The 16,985-nt window shown below is 32.2% G+C and overlaps 3 protein-coding genes across 3 annotated transcripts; all 3 read left to right on the top strand.

Annotated features, from left to right (window-relative positions):
* The first annotated feature begins 435 nt into the window (after window positions 1–435).
* Window positions 436–1,152, top strand: LOC132799847 (UDP-glycosyltransferase 79B2-like). The gene has a single exon (XM_060812577.1). It carries the CDS (start codon window positions 561–563, stop codon window positions 960–962), a length of 402 nt encoding a protein of 133 aa, XP_060668560.1. The 5' UTR covers window positions 436–560; the 3' UTR covers window positions 963–1,152.
* Window positions 1,153–5,198: 4,046 nt separating this feature from the next.
* LOC107413084 (UDP-glycosyltransferase 79B9) lies at window positions 5,199–6,777 on the top strand. The gene has a single exon (XM_048465196.2). The coding sequence runs from the start codon at window positions 5,268–5,270 to the stop codon at window positions 6,624–6,626; it is 1,359 nt and encodes a 452-aa protein (XP_048321153.1). The 5' UTR covers window positions 5,199–5,267; the 3' UTR covers window positions 6,627–6,777.
* Window positions 6,778–9,439: 2,662 nt separating this feature from the next.
* LOC132800011 (protein FAR-RED IMPAIRED RESPONSE 1-like) lies at window positions 9,440–10,281 on the top strand. Its single transcript, XM_060812890.1, has 4 exons — window positions 9,440–9,536; window positions 9,689–9,857; window positions 9,918–10,145; window positions 10,197–10,281. The coding sequence occupies exons 1-4, from the start codon at window positions 9,440–9,442 to the stop codon at window positions 10,279–10,281; spliced, it is 579 nt and encodes a 192-aa protein (XP_060668873.1).
* Window positions 10,282–16,985: the final 6,704 nt, after the last annotated feature.

Genomic DNA, 16,985 nt, shown 5'->3' with positions numbered 1-16,985 from the left:
TGTATTTAAAAATGTAGACTTGAATATAATGGAGGAAGTTAAGAAAAACTGTTTTGGTAAAACAAAAAAGGAGTGGGCGGATGTAAAGAAGGGAAAAGCTAAAGAAAATAAAATGCACATTAATATTTTTGCTCTCTTTAATACATTTGGAACATGCTGGGTACAAACCTATATATAAGTCTTAAAGAGGCGGGGAAACATGAATGCAACAGCCATGCTTATCCGAATGAGAAAACAAACCCAAGCCCATAGTTTACATAAACTTTTACACATGTCAATTTTATATGCTTTTAAGTAAACCATTTGATTTCATTCAATTAATTGTAATAACCACCACATCCTAATCCAATTAGTTAATTGCCGACTTTACCAATTACAAATTATTATTATTATTATTATTATTATTTTATTTTTTAACACCAAAAAGGAAAAAGCGCTACTTAGTTCAACATTAGTAGAAGTCAGCAGCTGAGTTATACTAGCCTATCTTACTACCTTATTGTATAATAGGGTATGGTAGGCGAGCGAATTAGCAAGATGCTTAGACTAATGGATAAGAGATGGGCGTGGTTTGTGGTGGTTGGGTTCAGCAGCCATTGTTTTTGATTCATAAAGCAGTTGGGTGTTTTGTGAGCTATTGTGGGTTTGGATCCATGTGGGAGTCTTTGATGAGTGACAAACATATTGTTCTGGTTCCACATTTGGGTGACCAGATCTTAAACACAAGGCTACAGGTTGAAGATCTAAAGGTTGCTGTAGAAGTGAAGAGGGAAGAGAATAAATGGTTTTCCAAAGAGAGCTTGAGCGAAGCCATAAAATCTGTGATGGATAAAGATGGTAAGGTGGGTTTGATGGTGAAGAACAATCATACAATGTGGAGGCAAGTTTTGACAAAACCTGGTTTTATGAGTGGATTTGTTGATAGGTCTGTAGATGATCTGAAAGAGCTTGTAAACCAATAGTAATAACATGATGATAATTGGGGCTTCAAAGAGAGAATAAAAATTACGATGCAATTAATTGAAGATTTTCTTATGTCGTTTTCCAAGGTAGGTTTATGTAATTCATGAAAATAAATGTAGGCAATGGACGGACTTAAATGTAGGCGTATTTATATGGTCAATGTTTGATTTCAGCTTTATTTTATTCTCACTGCTTTATCTCCTACATTTTTTTTTTTTTTGCTTTCTTTTTTCTCCAATTTTAACATATATATAATTTGTTTATTTTAATCGTTAGTTAATAACAACTAAAAATCTTATGCATTTAAACTAACTAAAAAGTTAAGGGAAAAAAAATACATAAACATCAAATTTAATACAAATTGAAAATTCTATTTTCTTTATTTTTCATTTAAATTTATAATTATTTAAAATATTTAATAAATTATAATTACTGGCATTTGAGGTAATTAAATTTGCACTTTTGTTAAGAAAAATTTAGTGCGCAGCAGAGAAAAATAATAAAGAAAGAGTAATTTTTTTTTTTGAAAGGAAATTACCTTTCTTGGAATGAACGATGGCATGATGTGCATTAATGATGACCAGACAACATTGTGCAGAATACATTTTTTTAAAAGGAAATTACTATTTTTTTTGTAATGATGGTAGGTGGCATATGCAATGAGAACCAGACAATTTTGGATGGGACCTGAGCAGCTGGAGATATAATAGGACTCCCCAATGACGTCATGAATTTAATTAAAAGCCACATATAGTAGCTTTTTCAAAAAATATTTATCCAAAAGTAGTATTTTCATTTTCTTTTTTACCGAATAAAGTTATATATACTAGTTACGTGACAAAATCTTAATTAGCTTTTGGGTTGTGGATTCAATCGGGTCTGAGAAAGTTTTAGAGTAAGATAGATATTTTTGAATTTGTTAAATTTTGGATATGCTTTTCAGTGTGTGTATATATATAAGTCCAAAATTCATTTTTTTTAGCCATCACTTAGAATCAAACATACGCTTAATTTACAAATTTATATCGATCAACTTTACAATTCATGAATTAGTCATATCAAAACTATTAAAAATAAAAAATCAAATATAGATCTACTAAAATTCCAGCTAATCAATGCCAATTAAATAAAATATATTTTTAATTTTTAAAACTGATCTTCACACTATATATGAAGCTCTACAACCTAATTATTAAAACACTTAGGTCATATTTGATATGGTTGTTATTTATGTTTTTCCAAAAGTGTTTTATGAAGAAATTATTCTTTATTATTTTTTGTAAAAAATATTTTTAGAGGCTTTAGAAGCAGATTCTGAGCTCAAAAGCTATGTTTATTTTCTTAGAAGTTGTGTTAAAGCCCTAATATGAGACTAATTTCAAAAAAATTTGTCAAAACTTTCCATAAGCATTTGAAGTTCCCCATACAAATCTCATTATAGCAAAACTCTCTTTGTACATGCTTTTTTTTAATTAACTTAAAATAATTACCTGCCATGCCTTATTACTAAAATGTAGATAAAAACCTTAACGGGGAAAAAGTTTGCTTACACATTTTGAGGGATTTTCACAAATTGCATTGGAAAAACACTTAAGGATACATTTGGTATTTTGTTTTAAAAACGATAGGATAGTAATAAGAAGCCTAATTCAATATCTGATTGGGATTGATGCACTTATCGAAGTGCATAAAATGGTGTGGACCTCACCATTTATTTAATATGGCTTACATCGGATAATTTTAATCCATGGGGTTTAAATTATTGATGGATTATTCTATTTCATTCTATCAGGCCTGATCATTTTTTTCCTTCAATGTTTGTACAACTGCATTTTATAATTAAAAAAAGTGTTTATTTTTTTCCCATATAAATAGTTATTGTTGTTGTTGCTGCTGCTACAATGCCTCCATTTTTTTTTTTTTTATTATACAAAAAACTACACCTTGCTTTAACACCAACACTTCTTTCTTTTTCTTTCTTTCTCTTCTTTTCTTCTTCTTCCTCTATTATTTTATTTTATTTTTTTTGCTACCATTGCCAAAGAAATATATTAAAAAATTATTACCAAAAAAATATATTAAAAGATAAGAAAAAAAGAGAACAACATATAAGAATTATGAAATATTAGAGGAAAATTCATTCATACATCTTCAATTTTATTATTATTTTATTTGGATTTTATGTTTTTGAAAAAATCATTATTTCCTTTTTTTTTTTTTATAGTTTTTGAAACTTTTAAAATAGACCAATATATCAGTTTTCATCAACTTTTACAGTTAAAGATAAAATTATATTTTTACAATGTTATTCAATTATTAAATATAGATTTTTAACTTCTTTTTTTAACTTTTTAATTGTTAAAATTAATAAAAGTTAACACATAAACTTGTTTTGATGTATATAGAAAACTAAAATAAAATTAATAATGATATTTTAAAAGCATAATATTTAAATAAAATAATGACAAAATAGAAGGAATGTAAATATAATTTAAATATAATTTTCAGATGTTAATATGTTACTAGTTATATATTTGTTATTTTTAAATTTTAAATCATAATTTTTAATATAATTAAAAGATAAAAACTTAATTTTAGATTATCATGTCGTCATAATATAAACTTGACTCTCTCTCTATATATATATATTAAAAAAATTATCTTTTAAACCAAAATATTGACTTTTTATGATAAATAATTACTGACTTTTTAGGAGCATAAATTAAATTTCGAAATTTGGACAATCAATATTTCAGAGTAATTAGTTATGAAGCATAATTAGTCAAAAACGGAATAACAAAAATACGTAAACGATATGTACGTGTATAAATTATTTTATTTATTGAAAAATTGAAAAAATTCAACAAAAAAAATACGTAAATGAAAAGTTTATAAATTTGATATGTACTCTATAATACATTATAAATTAAAAAATACAAAACAGAATATTAAATATATTAAAATAAGTTATTATACATAAAATAATTAGTAACATAATAATAGTTTAATATATTACAAAAAATAAAAATAGTAAATAATTAAAAGAATAAAAAAGTAAAATTAAAAAAAATCTTTTTTTATACACATTTTTTATATTTTCATAATAAATAAAAAATAATTGAATTTTGTTTTTAGGAAATACATTTTTTTTCATTTATATAATAGATAATATATTTAATTTGAATTTTATACTACTCAAAATTTTTTTTTCATATTTTTAAAATTGATATGGAATATAATTTTTTTTTAATACATACATACATATATTATACATGTGCTATTTATGAATTTAATAATTAGGATTTCAACTCAAATATATGCATATTCATTAAAAAAATAATAATAATAAAATTTTAGAAAAATCCCAACAAGCAATAGCAGATCTATGATTATTATTATTATTCATTGATAAATATAGGCTTTGTCATCAAATCCACTGGTCAATATTGGTAATAAAACAGCATAAAATATATATATAGAATCACATTGGGAATAACACACGCATATTACCTAAGCTTAAATAAAGTAGGAGTTTAAATATTAAAAAATCAAGCATTTATTGTCGTAGCCTTCATTTAACAGGGAATCTCATGCTCCACGCTATAATATTCTAATATATTTGTTTATGGGTAAAAGAGATGGGCAAAATGGTATCGCAATTCATATTTCTCGCCGTCTAGATCCTTATCAAATGTCAATAACAACGTATGATCAACAATCTTTCCTTTTGTTTCAGTTAAAAAAAAAAAAATCTTTCCTTTTGGCAGATTGTGGGATATAAACAAGTATATATATGAATATTAATTAACAAATACTGCATTGATCACGCTAATTATAGCTTAATAAAACATCCTAATCTTATAACATATATAAAATAGTTTGCTCAGCATTCAAGGTGCATTTGATTAATCACATGGAACCGATTGGTAACAGTGGGTTACATTTAATTCTATTACATATCATCCACCATTGATCAGGTTAGGTTCGGTTGGTATGTGTTTTAATAGCAAAATTTTATATATATATATATATATATATATATTTTAATATTAACAGTATAAATATAACAGTATAAGTAGCTATGTTTAATAACTGAAATTAGTTTTTTCGTTTTATATATATATATATATATATATATATTGTGTAAACTTTATCAGTCAATTAATTGACTAGTGTTAATTTACTAGATTCCAAAGCTTTATTATCTATAGAGTGAAAGCAACAGCGCAACCATATAGCAAAGGAAAAAACCACCACTTCCAAAGTCCAGAAACAGAGAAACCAAAAAAAAAAAAAAAAAACAAATGGCGAAATTGCATATTGCAATGTACCCCTGGTATGCTTTCGGCCATATGATCCCTTACGTTCACCTTGCCAACGAGCTCGCAGCGAGAGGACACAGAATCTCCATCTTTGTTTCGAAAAAAGCTCAATCCAAGCTCCAATCTCATAATCTCCATCCCCACCTCATAACCTTCATCACCATCACTATTCCCCACGTCGATGGCCTTCCTGAAGGTACAGAGACAGCCCACGACGTTCCAATGGAGATGAACCATCTGGTATCCGATGCAATGCTTCTCACGCGTCAACAGGTCGAAGAAATCCTAATCGCCGACAAACCCAATTTCGTTTTCCACGATTTTGCATTTTGGATACCACAAGTTACGAAGAAACTCGGGATTAAATCCGTTTGTTTCCTTGTCGTCTCTGCAACATCCATGGCTGCGGGTATCAAACCTTCTCCAGAAGCTACAGACGACAAGCCGTTGACAGAGGAACAGCTTATGAGGCCACCTGGTTATCCATCGTCAACCGTCGTGCTTAATCTCGACGAAATGATGTCGTTTGTCGCCGCTTCGGATTTCACTTGCATGACCAAATTGCACGAGCGGTTAACCACCTCCATGAGCGACTGTGATGTGCTTGCTATAAGAACCTGTACAGAACTCGAAGGTAAATTCTGCGACTACATACAAGCACATTACAAAAAACCATTGCTTTTGACAGGGTATGTTCTGCCGGAAGAAGCCGAATCAAGATTAGAACAAAGGTGGGCTGATTGGCTCCAACGATTCGAACCGGGTTCGGTTCTGTATTGCGCATTTGGAAGCCAATATGTACTCGAAAAGGACCAATTTCAGGAACTCGTATTGGGATTCGAGCTGACTGGGTTGCCGTTTTTCATTGCCCTGAAACCTCCGGTCGGTTGCGCAAATGTCGAGGAGGCATTGCCGGAGGGGTTCGAAGAGAGAGTGAAAGGGAGAGGGGTGGTTCATGGTGGTTGGGTTCAGCAGACATTGTTTCTGAGCCACCCATCGGTCGGGTGCTTTGTGGGCCATTGTGGGTTTGGATCCATGTGGGAGTCCTTGTTGAGTGACAAGCAGATTGTGCTGGTTCCGCACTTGGGTGATCAGATCTTGAACACCAGGTTGCTTTCTACAGATCTGAAAGTTGCGGTGGAAGTGAAGAGGGAAAAAAATAGGTGGTTCTCTAAGGAGAGCTTGAACGAAGCCATAAAATCTGTGATGGATAAAGATAGTGAGGTTGCCATTTTGTTGAAGAAAAATCATTTAGAGCTGAGGGAAAAATTGATTAAACCGGGTTTCTCAAGTGGGTATGTTGATAGATTTGTCCAGAGTTTGGAAGAGCTTGCGAACTAAGAAGTAGAAGAAGGTAAATAAAAGGGCATGGATTAGCTTTAAGCAATTAATTGGTTGACTTTGCTGTTTATGTTTTTCAATTTCCTTGCCATATTGTAGTTGTTCTATTTCAATAAGAATAATGGAAAAATTTTGCTTTAAGCAATTAAAATTTCGGCATCCCTCGGTTAGCATATACATAATATATTATAATATGCAATTTAAAATTACTTGCAGTTCTCCCTAATCAACACTGCAGAGAAGCAGATCAGCCATAAAACAGAGAAACGCTAATTGATTAATTTTTTGCTTCAATTATCTTGCTCAATGTCGGAAGACATAGAAATTATCGTTTGGCATGTTGAAAGCATTGTATAAATGCTATTTTGATATTAGTAGTGTGATCATTTTTAAAATTTAACATTATCTTGAGTTTTTTAATAATAAATGTAAATATCAATATTAAATTTTAATATTAATTTATATTTCAATAACAAATTGATTATATCCAACTATTTTTTCTTTTAGCTTTTATTTTGTTTCTTTTCATTGTTGTTGTATGGTGTGAAATAATTAACTCATGACATCAACCCCCATGTAATACATGGCTTACACTTTTCATGTAATTGAATAAATATATTTTTGGGATTACATGATTACATGAAATTATAGAAAAGTCAGTTCAATTCAAATCCAGTAATGTTCATTTGCATCAAAAACTAATTTGCAAAGTGGAAAGATGGGCTTTAGTGGGGGGTTTTTTAAGATATGATGTTTAAAGAGAAAAAAATACAGTGAAACGAATTACAAGGAAAAAAGATTAAACCGTAGAATGAAAAAAAAAAAAAAAAAAAGAAAGAAAGGAAAAGAAATAATACTCAAAATCCATTTTCATCTTATGAGCATTGAAGAAGAAAATTGTAGAAGGAATCAGTGTAATGTCAAAATAATGACATAAACTTGAACGTCCTCCGAATCTATGCCAACAAGTATGATGGTTGTGAGAAGTTAGAAATAGAGCTGTGTAGTATCAAAAATTCACAAATTACATAGAATCAAGCAAAGCTATCAATTTTGTAAATGTAATAGCAAAAAGGAAATCCTACGAAATAGAGGGGAGGAGGGGGGCATATAGCGTCATCGAGAAGAAGACAAACAGAACTGGAAGCACAACTAAATCGGAGGACGAGAACCTTATCGATGGTGTCTTTGATGGTTGCTTGCTCGAACACGATGGGAGATGGGTGTTGAACTGGGTGGGAAAGGAAGGGATTGAGAGGGGAGAAAGGCAATCTAATCTGACTTTCAATTTTAATCAAACAGCCAACAATTTATGCATGTTTTTGGTCCAGATGAGTAACGGTCAGGACGAAAGCTTAGCACCACTCTATATATATATTTATATCTATATAGAGTCCCTCTATGGTCAGGACCGACCGGAAAAAAAAGGTGCGGTCCAAAATGTGGGAAATTGCTCAGCCATTGAATTACAATGAGTCTTGCGAACGGCTCAAATTACTTTTTGTCACACGTGAAAAATAATTGTGGGAAATTTTACATTTCTTTAACATTCCTGCTATTCATTTCTTGCCTCGCGTGCACCATATTTTCACACAGATCTGGCGTTTAAAATTTCCCACCCATCATCATAAATTTTTCACCAAACGGTGTAGCCAAGAGGCTTAACTTGACCATTTCAAAAATCCATTGACCATTTCAAAAATCCCAAATCCTTCCGAATCAGCCACCTTTCCGAAAGTGCACGGCCGTCGGTGGTACCAAACTCGGGGTTAAAGGTTAGTATTTCGTTTCCTGTATCGTAATCATTCAGTATAAGCCGTTAGATTTAAAAATAAAATTTTTAAATTCTGACAATGTGTATTAATGAATTTCTTTTCGTTTTCAATTTAGGGAAAAAAAAAAAAGGGGGGAAAGAAATATGGACAGAGGAGAAGAGGAAGCTCCAATTGCGGGAAGCCAAGGTTTCACCCGTTTTATACATGTTTATCTATTAGTTTTGATTGCTTCCATCCCTTCCCTGTGAGCTTCATTTTTGTAAGATCTATGCTTCCATCCCTTCCTTGTGGCATTAATGATTAATAGCATGTTATATAAATTATAAGTAGTCAGTAAGTATGATTTGGAAGTGAATTGAAATGTATTATATGGAAATTAATAATGATCATATGTTGATTTTATTATCTCATATGGCAACATGAATGATTTATAGTATGAAGCAAATAATCATCATACTGGCGATGTAGAAATATCCCTGCTGTCATGCTCTAACGACGATGATGATGTTTACATTCTCCAAGTGTCGGAAAACTTAAAACCAACGGTTGGACAAGAGTTTATATCGATAGATGAGGCACTTGAGTTTTCCATTAAGTATTCAAAAGAGGCGGATTTAATGTTCGTAGCAATTCCAGTAAGAGACATAAAGGTACTAATGAAGTTATAAGGAAAGAATTCGTTTGTTATAAAGAAGGAGAATCTTCTAAAAAGGACAGTAAGAAAAAAAGTGTCGAGGGATAACAAAAGATAATTGTAAGGCAAAATTAGCCGTGGTTATGTCGAAAATGGGAAAATTTGTCATTAGTGTATTTGTTGAAGAGCACAGTCATCTATTATCAAGCCCTAGAAAAGTACATTTATTGAGGTCACATCGTAATGTGTCTAAAGCCAAAAAATCACTAACATAGCAGTTTTTAGCAGCAAACGTGCCAACTCACCAACAAATAAGTGTTCTTGAATTTGAAGTTGGGGGTATAGAGAATATTGGGTGTACGAAGAAGGATATTTATAACAATGAAGCTAAGTTGCGTAATGAAATGTGGGGACAAGATGCAGAACTATTGAAGGAATATTTCCTTACAGAGCAAGAAAGGAATTCATCATTTATGTTTGAAATAGATGCAGATGATGAATGTAAATTGAAATGTTGTTTTTGGTCTGATTCGTTTTGTAGAAGAGCTTATCGATGTTTTGGTGATGTAGTGGTATTTGATACAACTTACAACACTAATTAGTATGGTGTGATATTTGCACCTTTGGTTGGGTTAACAATTATTGTCAAACAGTGGTATTTGCATGTGCAGTCTTAAGCGATGAAAGAGCTGAATCTTTTGTTTGGTTATTTAAGCTATTAAAGAAGAGCATGCCTGCAAACACCCCAAAGATAATTATCACTGATCAAGATCCTGCAATGATAAAGGCTGTAGCTCAGAGCTTATCGAATACATTCCATAGGTATTGTAGTTGGCACATACTTGAGAAGTTTTCTATATATTTAAATACAATCACTTATAGGGATTTTTACAAGGATTTCAAACATTGCATTTGGGAATCAGAACGTCCAGAAGAGTTTGAAAGAAAATGGGCTTCTATCATCGAAAAGGCGAACCTACATGACAATAAATGGTTAAAGTCAATATTTGAACTACGTTCGAGATGGGTGCCGGCATATGTTAATCATGTATTCTCAGCTGGAATGTCAAGTAGCCAACGTACAGAAAGCTCTTATGCATTTTTAAAGAGGTACATTTTGAAGAAAAATTTATTGATGGATTTTATACTTTAATTTAATAGGGTACTTGCACATCAACATCATGAAGACTTAAGTGGAGAAGCCTGTTTTGAAATTGCCATTGGAAATGGAGAAGCAAATGGCTGAGATATACATACGCAAGATTTTTTATAAGTTTCAAGATGAGTTGTGGCATAGCTTAGTAACAGTGCCACAAATTGTTAGTGAAAATGATACACATAAAATATATACGGTCCAGAGTTGTCCAAATGGAGGTGTCCCAAGGTTTCAGAAAATTGCTTATGATAAAGTTTTGGACTATGCATTGTGTAGCTGTAAAAAGTTTGAGAGTGAAGGGATTCCATGTAGATATATTTTTGCATTTTTGCGACTCTTTGGTGATATTCCTCTGCCGAATCAATATATAATGAAAATGTGGACTTGAGCTTCCATGTTTCAAATAATATACGACAAGGAAGGTTTAGAGATAACTGGAAAGGTAGTTCAATGTTAACGTGGCGAAGTAAATTGTTCAAACTTTTCTCAAAACTCGTTGATAACACCATGTCAAATGAAGAGGCAGCTATAATTGTGAATGATGCTCTGCAAAGTTTGGTTGATCAATTTAAATCCGTAGGTGGTAGCACAAAGAGTGGAGGCATTTCTGAAAAAGATAGTAATGTTAATGACACAACTCTGAAAGACCTATCTCAGGTGAGGGCAAAGGGATGTGGAAGAAGATTAAAAGGGGGGAAAGAGAAGGCAACAAATGCTGCTAAGCATAGAGGTCGACGTTGCAATGGATGTGAAAAAATTGACCAAGCGCATGACAAAAGAAAATGTCCAGTCCTTAACAATCTGTAAGAAAAAAAAAACTGTATTATTTATTGGTTTTATGCAATTGGAACAATTACATCATGTACAAACTATTATGGTTTCTATGTAGGTCCCAATAACAAGAGAATATATGTCAACAAGAATCAAAATTTGAATTTGACACTGATCAGTTTTAATTCTACAGGTATAAAACTAGGTTATAACTATTGTATGCTTGTTAAATATCTTGTCCCTGATGCCTATTCGAAAGTAGTCCTTATAGTCTTCCACATTTTGTTATGCAGGGCCGCATTAGCAGCTTAAGGGATGACCCCTGCGTGTGGACTACCAGGCTTGCAAAACTGACGCGCAATAATTGTTTCCTTAGTTTGGGGCTGTTGTCTGAGCCTCCAAATACAAAGTATGATAACATTTTTTTGGATATCGAAAAGGACTACGCCGACGCTACTGCCTTGTAAACGCGTCGGCTTTGTACCCCAAATATATTTTGGACAAAATAATTACATGCAAATTTTTTTTATTTCTTCTTTCCACTTAGCATTGTAATTTCGTTTGATGCTTGTAAGTTTTTAAGCCGATTTTGGAAAAATATTTACTGAGGAATTTAAACAAACTTTGCAAAATCCTGTAAAAAATAAAGCAAGAACAAAAAGAAATATTATTTTTATTAAGGGACCAATGCCGACGATGCGTTGACTATTCATCATTGTCTTATCAGTCCATGCCAACATTACTTTAAAGACCACTCGTCGGCTTAGGGGCACAAATATAGTATAATACTTTGACTGGATTACCTTTGTAATTTCGTTTGATGCGTTTATATTTCTCGACTGATTTTGGTCAAAATAAGTACACATAAATTTAATCAAAACTTTAAATCTAATTTAAAAAATGGGAAAATTATAAAATAATTCAAAATGGTTTAACGTGGAACAATGCCGATTTGAAAGTAACGCTTGACCGTCAGTTTATAGAAACGCTGACGCTACATTAACAAGTACACATCGTTTTAGTTCCTTATTTGACGTATGGTAGTTTTTGCTTATTTCCCCTCATCATTGTAATTTCGTTTGATGGTGGAAAGTTGTTGCACCAATTTTGTACAAAATAGTTACTTAGGAATTGAAATAAACTTTGCAAAATCATGTAAAGAATAAAGCTAGAACAAAAAAGATATGTAATGTTCATTAGGGGACACACCCCGATGCTAAGTTGACATATTATTGTCATCAGCTTACGTCCACGAAACTAGGATAATTTATTGACCGTATTGCCTTTGTAATTTTGTTTGATTCTTGTAAGTTTTTGCATCGATTTTGTCCAAAATAATCGTCTTAGTAAGATACGCCGATGCTATGTCAACGACCATTCGTTGGCTTACATCCACAAAATGAGGGTAATTTATTGATCGTATTGCCTTCGTAATTTGGTTTGATTTCTGTAAGTTTTTGCATCGACTTTGGCCAAAATAATTACTGAGGACTTAAAACAAACTTTGCAAATCATGTAAAGAATCAAGCTAGAACAAAAAGATGTGTTACGTTTATTAGGGTACCAATGTCGACGCTACGTTGATACGCCATCGTCGTCTTAGTAAAACATGTCGACGCTATGTCAACGACCATTCGTCGGCTTATATCCACAAAATTAGGATAATTTATTGACTGTATTTCCTTCCTAATTTCATTTGATTCCTGTAAGTTGTTGCACTGATTTTGGTCAAAACAATTACTGAGGAATTCAAATAAACTTTGCAAATCATGTAAAGAATGAAGCTACAACAAAAAGATGTGTTACGGTTATCGGGGTAGAAACGCCGACGCTACATTAATACACCATCGTCGTCTTATGAAGAAACGTTGACGCTATGTCAACGACCATTCATCTGCTTACGTCCACAAAATTAGGATAATTTATTGACCGTATTGCCTTCCTAATTTTGTTTGATTCCTGTAAGTTGTTAAACCGATTTTGGTCAAAATAATTACTAAGTAATTAAAACAAACTTTGCAAATCATGTAAAGAATCAAGCTACAACAAAAAGATGTGTTACTTTTATTAGAGTACAAGTGCTGATGCTACATTGATACACCATCGTCATCTTATGTATAAATGCTGACGCTGTGTCAACGACCATTCATTGGCTTACGTCTAGAAAATTAGGATAATTTATTGACCATATTGCCTTCATAATTTCATTTGATTCTTGTAAGTTGTTGCACCGATTTATAATTACTGAGGAATTCAAACAAACTTTGCAAATCATGTAAAGAATCAAGTTACAACAAAAAGATGTGTTACTTTTATTAGGGTACCAACGCTGACGCTACGTTGATACACCATCTTTGTCTTACGAAGCAACACCGACGCTGTATCAACGACCATTCATCGGCTTACGTCCATAAAATTAGGATAATTTATTGGCCATATTGCCTTCATAATTGCATTTGATTCTTGTAAGTTGTTGCACCGATTTTGGTCAAAATAATTACTAAGGAATTCAAACAAACTTTGCAAATCATGTAAAGAATCAAGCTACAACAAAAAGATGTGTTACGTTTATTAGGGTACAAGCGCTGATGCTACATTGATACACCATCATCATCTTATGAACAAATGCCGATGCTATGTCAACGACCATTCGTCAGCTTACGTCAACAAAATTAGGATAATTTATTGACCGTATTGCGTTCGTAATTTGGTTTGATTCCTTTAAGTTGTTAAACCGATTGTGCTCAAAATAATTACTGAGGAATTAAAAAAATGTTGCAAATCATGTAAAGAATCAAGCTATAACAAAAAGATGTGTTACGTTTATTAGGGTACCAACATCGACACTACGTTGATACACCATCATCGTCTTAGCCGACGCTGTGTCAACGACCATTTGTCGGCTTACGTCCACAAAATTAGGATAACTTATTGACCGTATTGCCTTCGTAATTTGGTTTAATTCCTATAAGTTGTTGCACCGGTTTTGGTCAAAATAATTACTGAGGCATTCAAACAAACTTTGCAAATCATGTAAAGAATCAGGTTAGAACAAAAGATGTGTTACATTTATTAGGGTATCAACACCAACGCTACATTGATACACCATCATCGTCTTATGCATAAACGCCCTACGCTGTGTCAAAGACGATTCATCGGCTTACGTCCACAAAATTAGGATAATTTATTGACCGTATTGCCTTCGTAATTTGGTTTGATTCCTAAAAGTTGTTGCATCGATTTTGGTCAAAATAATTACTGAGGAATTCAAACAAACTTTGCAAATCATGAAAGAATCAGGCTAGAAAAAAAAAGATGTGTTACGTTTATTAGGGTACCAAGGCCAACGCTACGTTGATACACCATTGTGGTCTTATGAAGAAACGCCGACGCTATGTCAATGACCATTCTTTGGCTTACGTCCACAAAATTAAGATAATTAATTGACCGTATTGCCTTCCTAATTTCGTTTGATTCCTATAGGTTGTTAAATCGATTTTGGTCAAAATAGTTACTAAGGAATTAAAACAAACTTTGCAAATCATGTAAAGAATCAAGCTACTATAAAAAGATGTGTTACGTTTATTAGGGTACCAACGCCGACGCTAGGTTGATACACCATCGTCGTCTTATGGAAAGCACCGACGCTATGAAATGACCATTTGTCGACTTACGTCTAGAAAATTAGGATAATTTATTGACCGTATTGCCTTCATAATTTGGTTTGATTCCTGTAAGTTGTTGCACCGATTTTGGTCAAAGTAATTACTGAGGTATTTAAAAAAAAATTTGCAAATCATGTAAAGAATCAAGCTACAACAAAAAGATATGTTACGTTTATAAGGGTACCAATGCCAACGCTACGTGGATACACAAGCCTTGTCTTAGGAATAAACGCTGATACTATGTCAACGACCATTCGTCGGCTTACGTCCACAAAATTAGGATAATTTATTGACCGTATTGCCTTTGTAATTTCGTTTGATGGTGGTAAGGTTTTGCACAGATTATCAGTAAAAATAGTTACTGTATTGCATTTGTCAGTTCCAATGATCGTGTAAAATTTTTTAATTAGTTTAGAAAGCTTTATGACAAAGGATTTGACCCAACATATCCACAATTTGTAACAAATTTAAAACCATATTTATTTATTTATTCAATGGTAATTAGAACATGCACCAAAGGCGACGTGGTGGACACATAGTTACGTTGGCTTTGGTTATATTTTCATTTTGGGATTGACAGCAATGCAATGTTCAAAAAAGTTGAGAATCCTCCTCTCGATGCATCAATTCTGAAAAGGACAAGCTCATCATGATTCTCGGAACAGCTTTCACAACCGAGGATTTCGAAAGGGTCGAAGGGATTCCGGTGGGTGGAGGCGCGGATATGAAGCCAGAAATAGAGACAATGGAGGAAGATTTCTATGTTACCGAAAGAAAGGGATTTTTAGATTAGATTCAATAGGAGATGGAGTTGAAAAGCGTGAATGCCCGTATTATTATTTGGTACATGTTCATATGGGCAGTTTCTCTACTCTCTCCTTCGCGCTTTTCAACTCCATCTCCTATTGAACCTTATCCAAAAATCCCTTTCTTTCTGTAACAGATAAATCTTCTTGCATTGTCTCTATTTCTGGCTTCATCTCCATGCCTCTACCCACCAGAATCCCTTCGACCCTTTCAAAATACTTGGTTGTGAAAGCTGATCCGAGAATCATGATGAGCTTGTCTTTCTCATAACTGATGCGTCAAGAGGAGGATTCTCAACTTTCTTAATCACTTCATCGGTGTCAATTCCAAAATGAAAATATAACCAAAGCCAATATAATAATAATAAAAAAAAAACAAAACAGCGGTAGGATTATTCTGAATGTAAAAATGAACAATTCATATGAACTTTAATATAGGTTGTATCATTATAAATAGTAGTTGACACAGTGAAGTAGTAGACACAGTAAAAGAGAAGATTGTGGATCGAAAAACGCACATAATAATAGTGTTGACTAGTGTCCTCGATTTGCTCAGAAACCCAGTTTGGTCAGATACAATTTGATATGTTGCGTACACATTTAGGGTTTTTTGACGACCATTTATTACTTAGAGTTATTGATTTATATGGATATGTTTGGTTTATGGAATAAACATAAGAATAGAATTTCTATTCCATAGATTTTGTTTTTCCTATGTTTGGTAAGTTTTTGAATTTGGTAATAGCTATTCCATAGGAATAGATAAGCCTCCATTTAAAGGAATAGCAATTCCTTATTAAAACCTCAAAATCCCTTTTCCTATGTTTTAATTTGAATAAATTTTAAAATATCCTTATCATATTTAAATTTAAATTGATTATCATATACTATAAATATATAAATAAATATAAAATTTAATTTTTAATAAATTTTTATCAAATTTAAATTTTTTGGAAAAAGACAATATTTATAAAGCCTAAATCTTAATTTTAAGTCAATATTTTTACCAAACATATAAATAGGAATTATCAATCATTTTTCCATTTTCTATTTCTCTGAATAACTATTCTTATTTTTAAAACAATATGTATTATGTATACCAAACGTAGCCTTATTCACTTTTCCAAAATTAGCAATAGCGAATCTCTTCGTTGAGTGGGTCAACAAGAGAGAAAAATTAATTACATAGTCAAACATTTAAAAGTCGATTTGATAAACAACGATGTTAAGGTGTGACAATAGAAATTCGGATGCCACACTACCAATGCTTCAATTCCTTGGTTGATTGATTCCAGTATTAATTTTACCATTAATTAGAGTAGTTGACACGGCAAGAATAAATATTTTTGCTCGAAAAATATCATCTACTTAATTATTCAAATGTAAATAATTAAAGAAACTCTGGGATGGAAAACATGTCCACTCCATCAATATTAATGACACTTATTATTCTTCACCGATCGATTTCCCCAAAAGTTCAAAGAACTTGTCCCATCCATACGCATGCCGCTTGTAACATAATTGCTAAACTGTCAATTTTTGAGAACCCTTA

This window comes from Ziziphus jujuba, chromosome 11, assembly GCF_031755915.1.
Source record: "Ziziphus jujuba cultivar Dongzao chromosome 11, ASM3175591v1".
NCBI lineage: Eukaryota > Viridiplantae > Streptophyta > Magnoliopsida > Rosales > Rhamnaceae > Ziziphus > Ziziphus jujuba.
This window is presented reverse-complemented; position numbering and strand designations above follow the sequence as displayed.

Coding starts and splice junctions, on each gene's coding strand:
- LOC132800011 (XM_060812890.1), top strand. CDS start 9,440: ATGTGGGGACAAGATGCAGAACTATTGAAGGAATATTTCCTTACAGAG. Junction 9,537..9,688: donor AATAGATGCAGATGATGAAT/GTAAATTGAAAT, acceptor ATTGTCAAACAG/TGGTATTTGCATGTGCAGTC. Junction 9,858..9,917: donor TTATCGAATACATTCCATAG/GTATTGTAGTTG, acceptor AATCACTTATAG/GGATTTTTACAAGGATTTCA.
- LOC107413084 (XM_048465196.2), top strand. CDS start 5,268: ATGGCGAAATTGCATATTGCAATGTACCCCTGGTATGCTTTCGGCCAT.
- LOC132799847 (XM_060812577.1), top strand. CDS start 561: ATGGGCGTGGTTTGTGGTGGTTGGGTTCAGCAGCCATTGTTTTTGATT.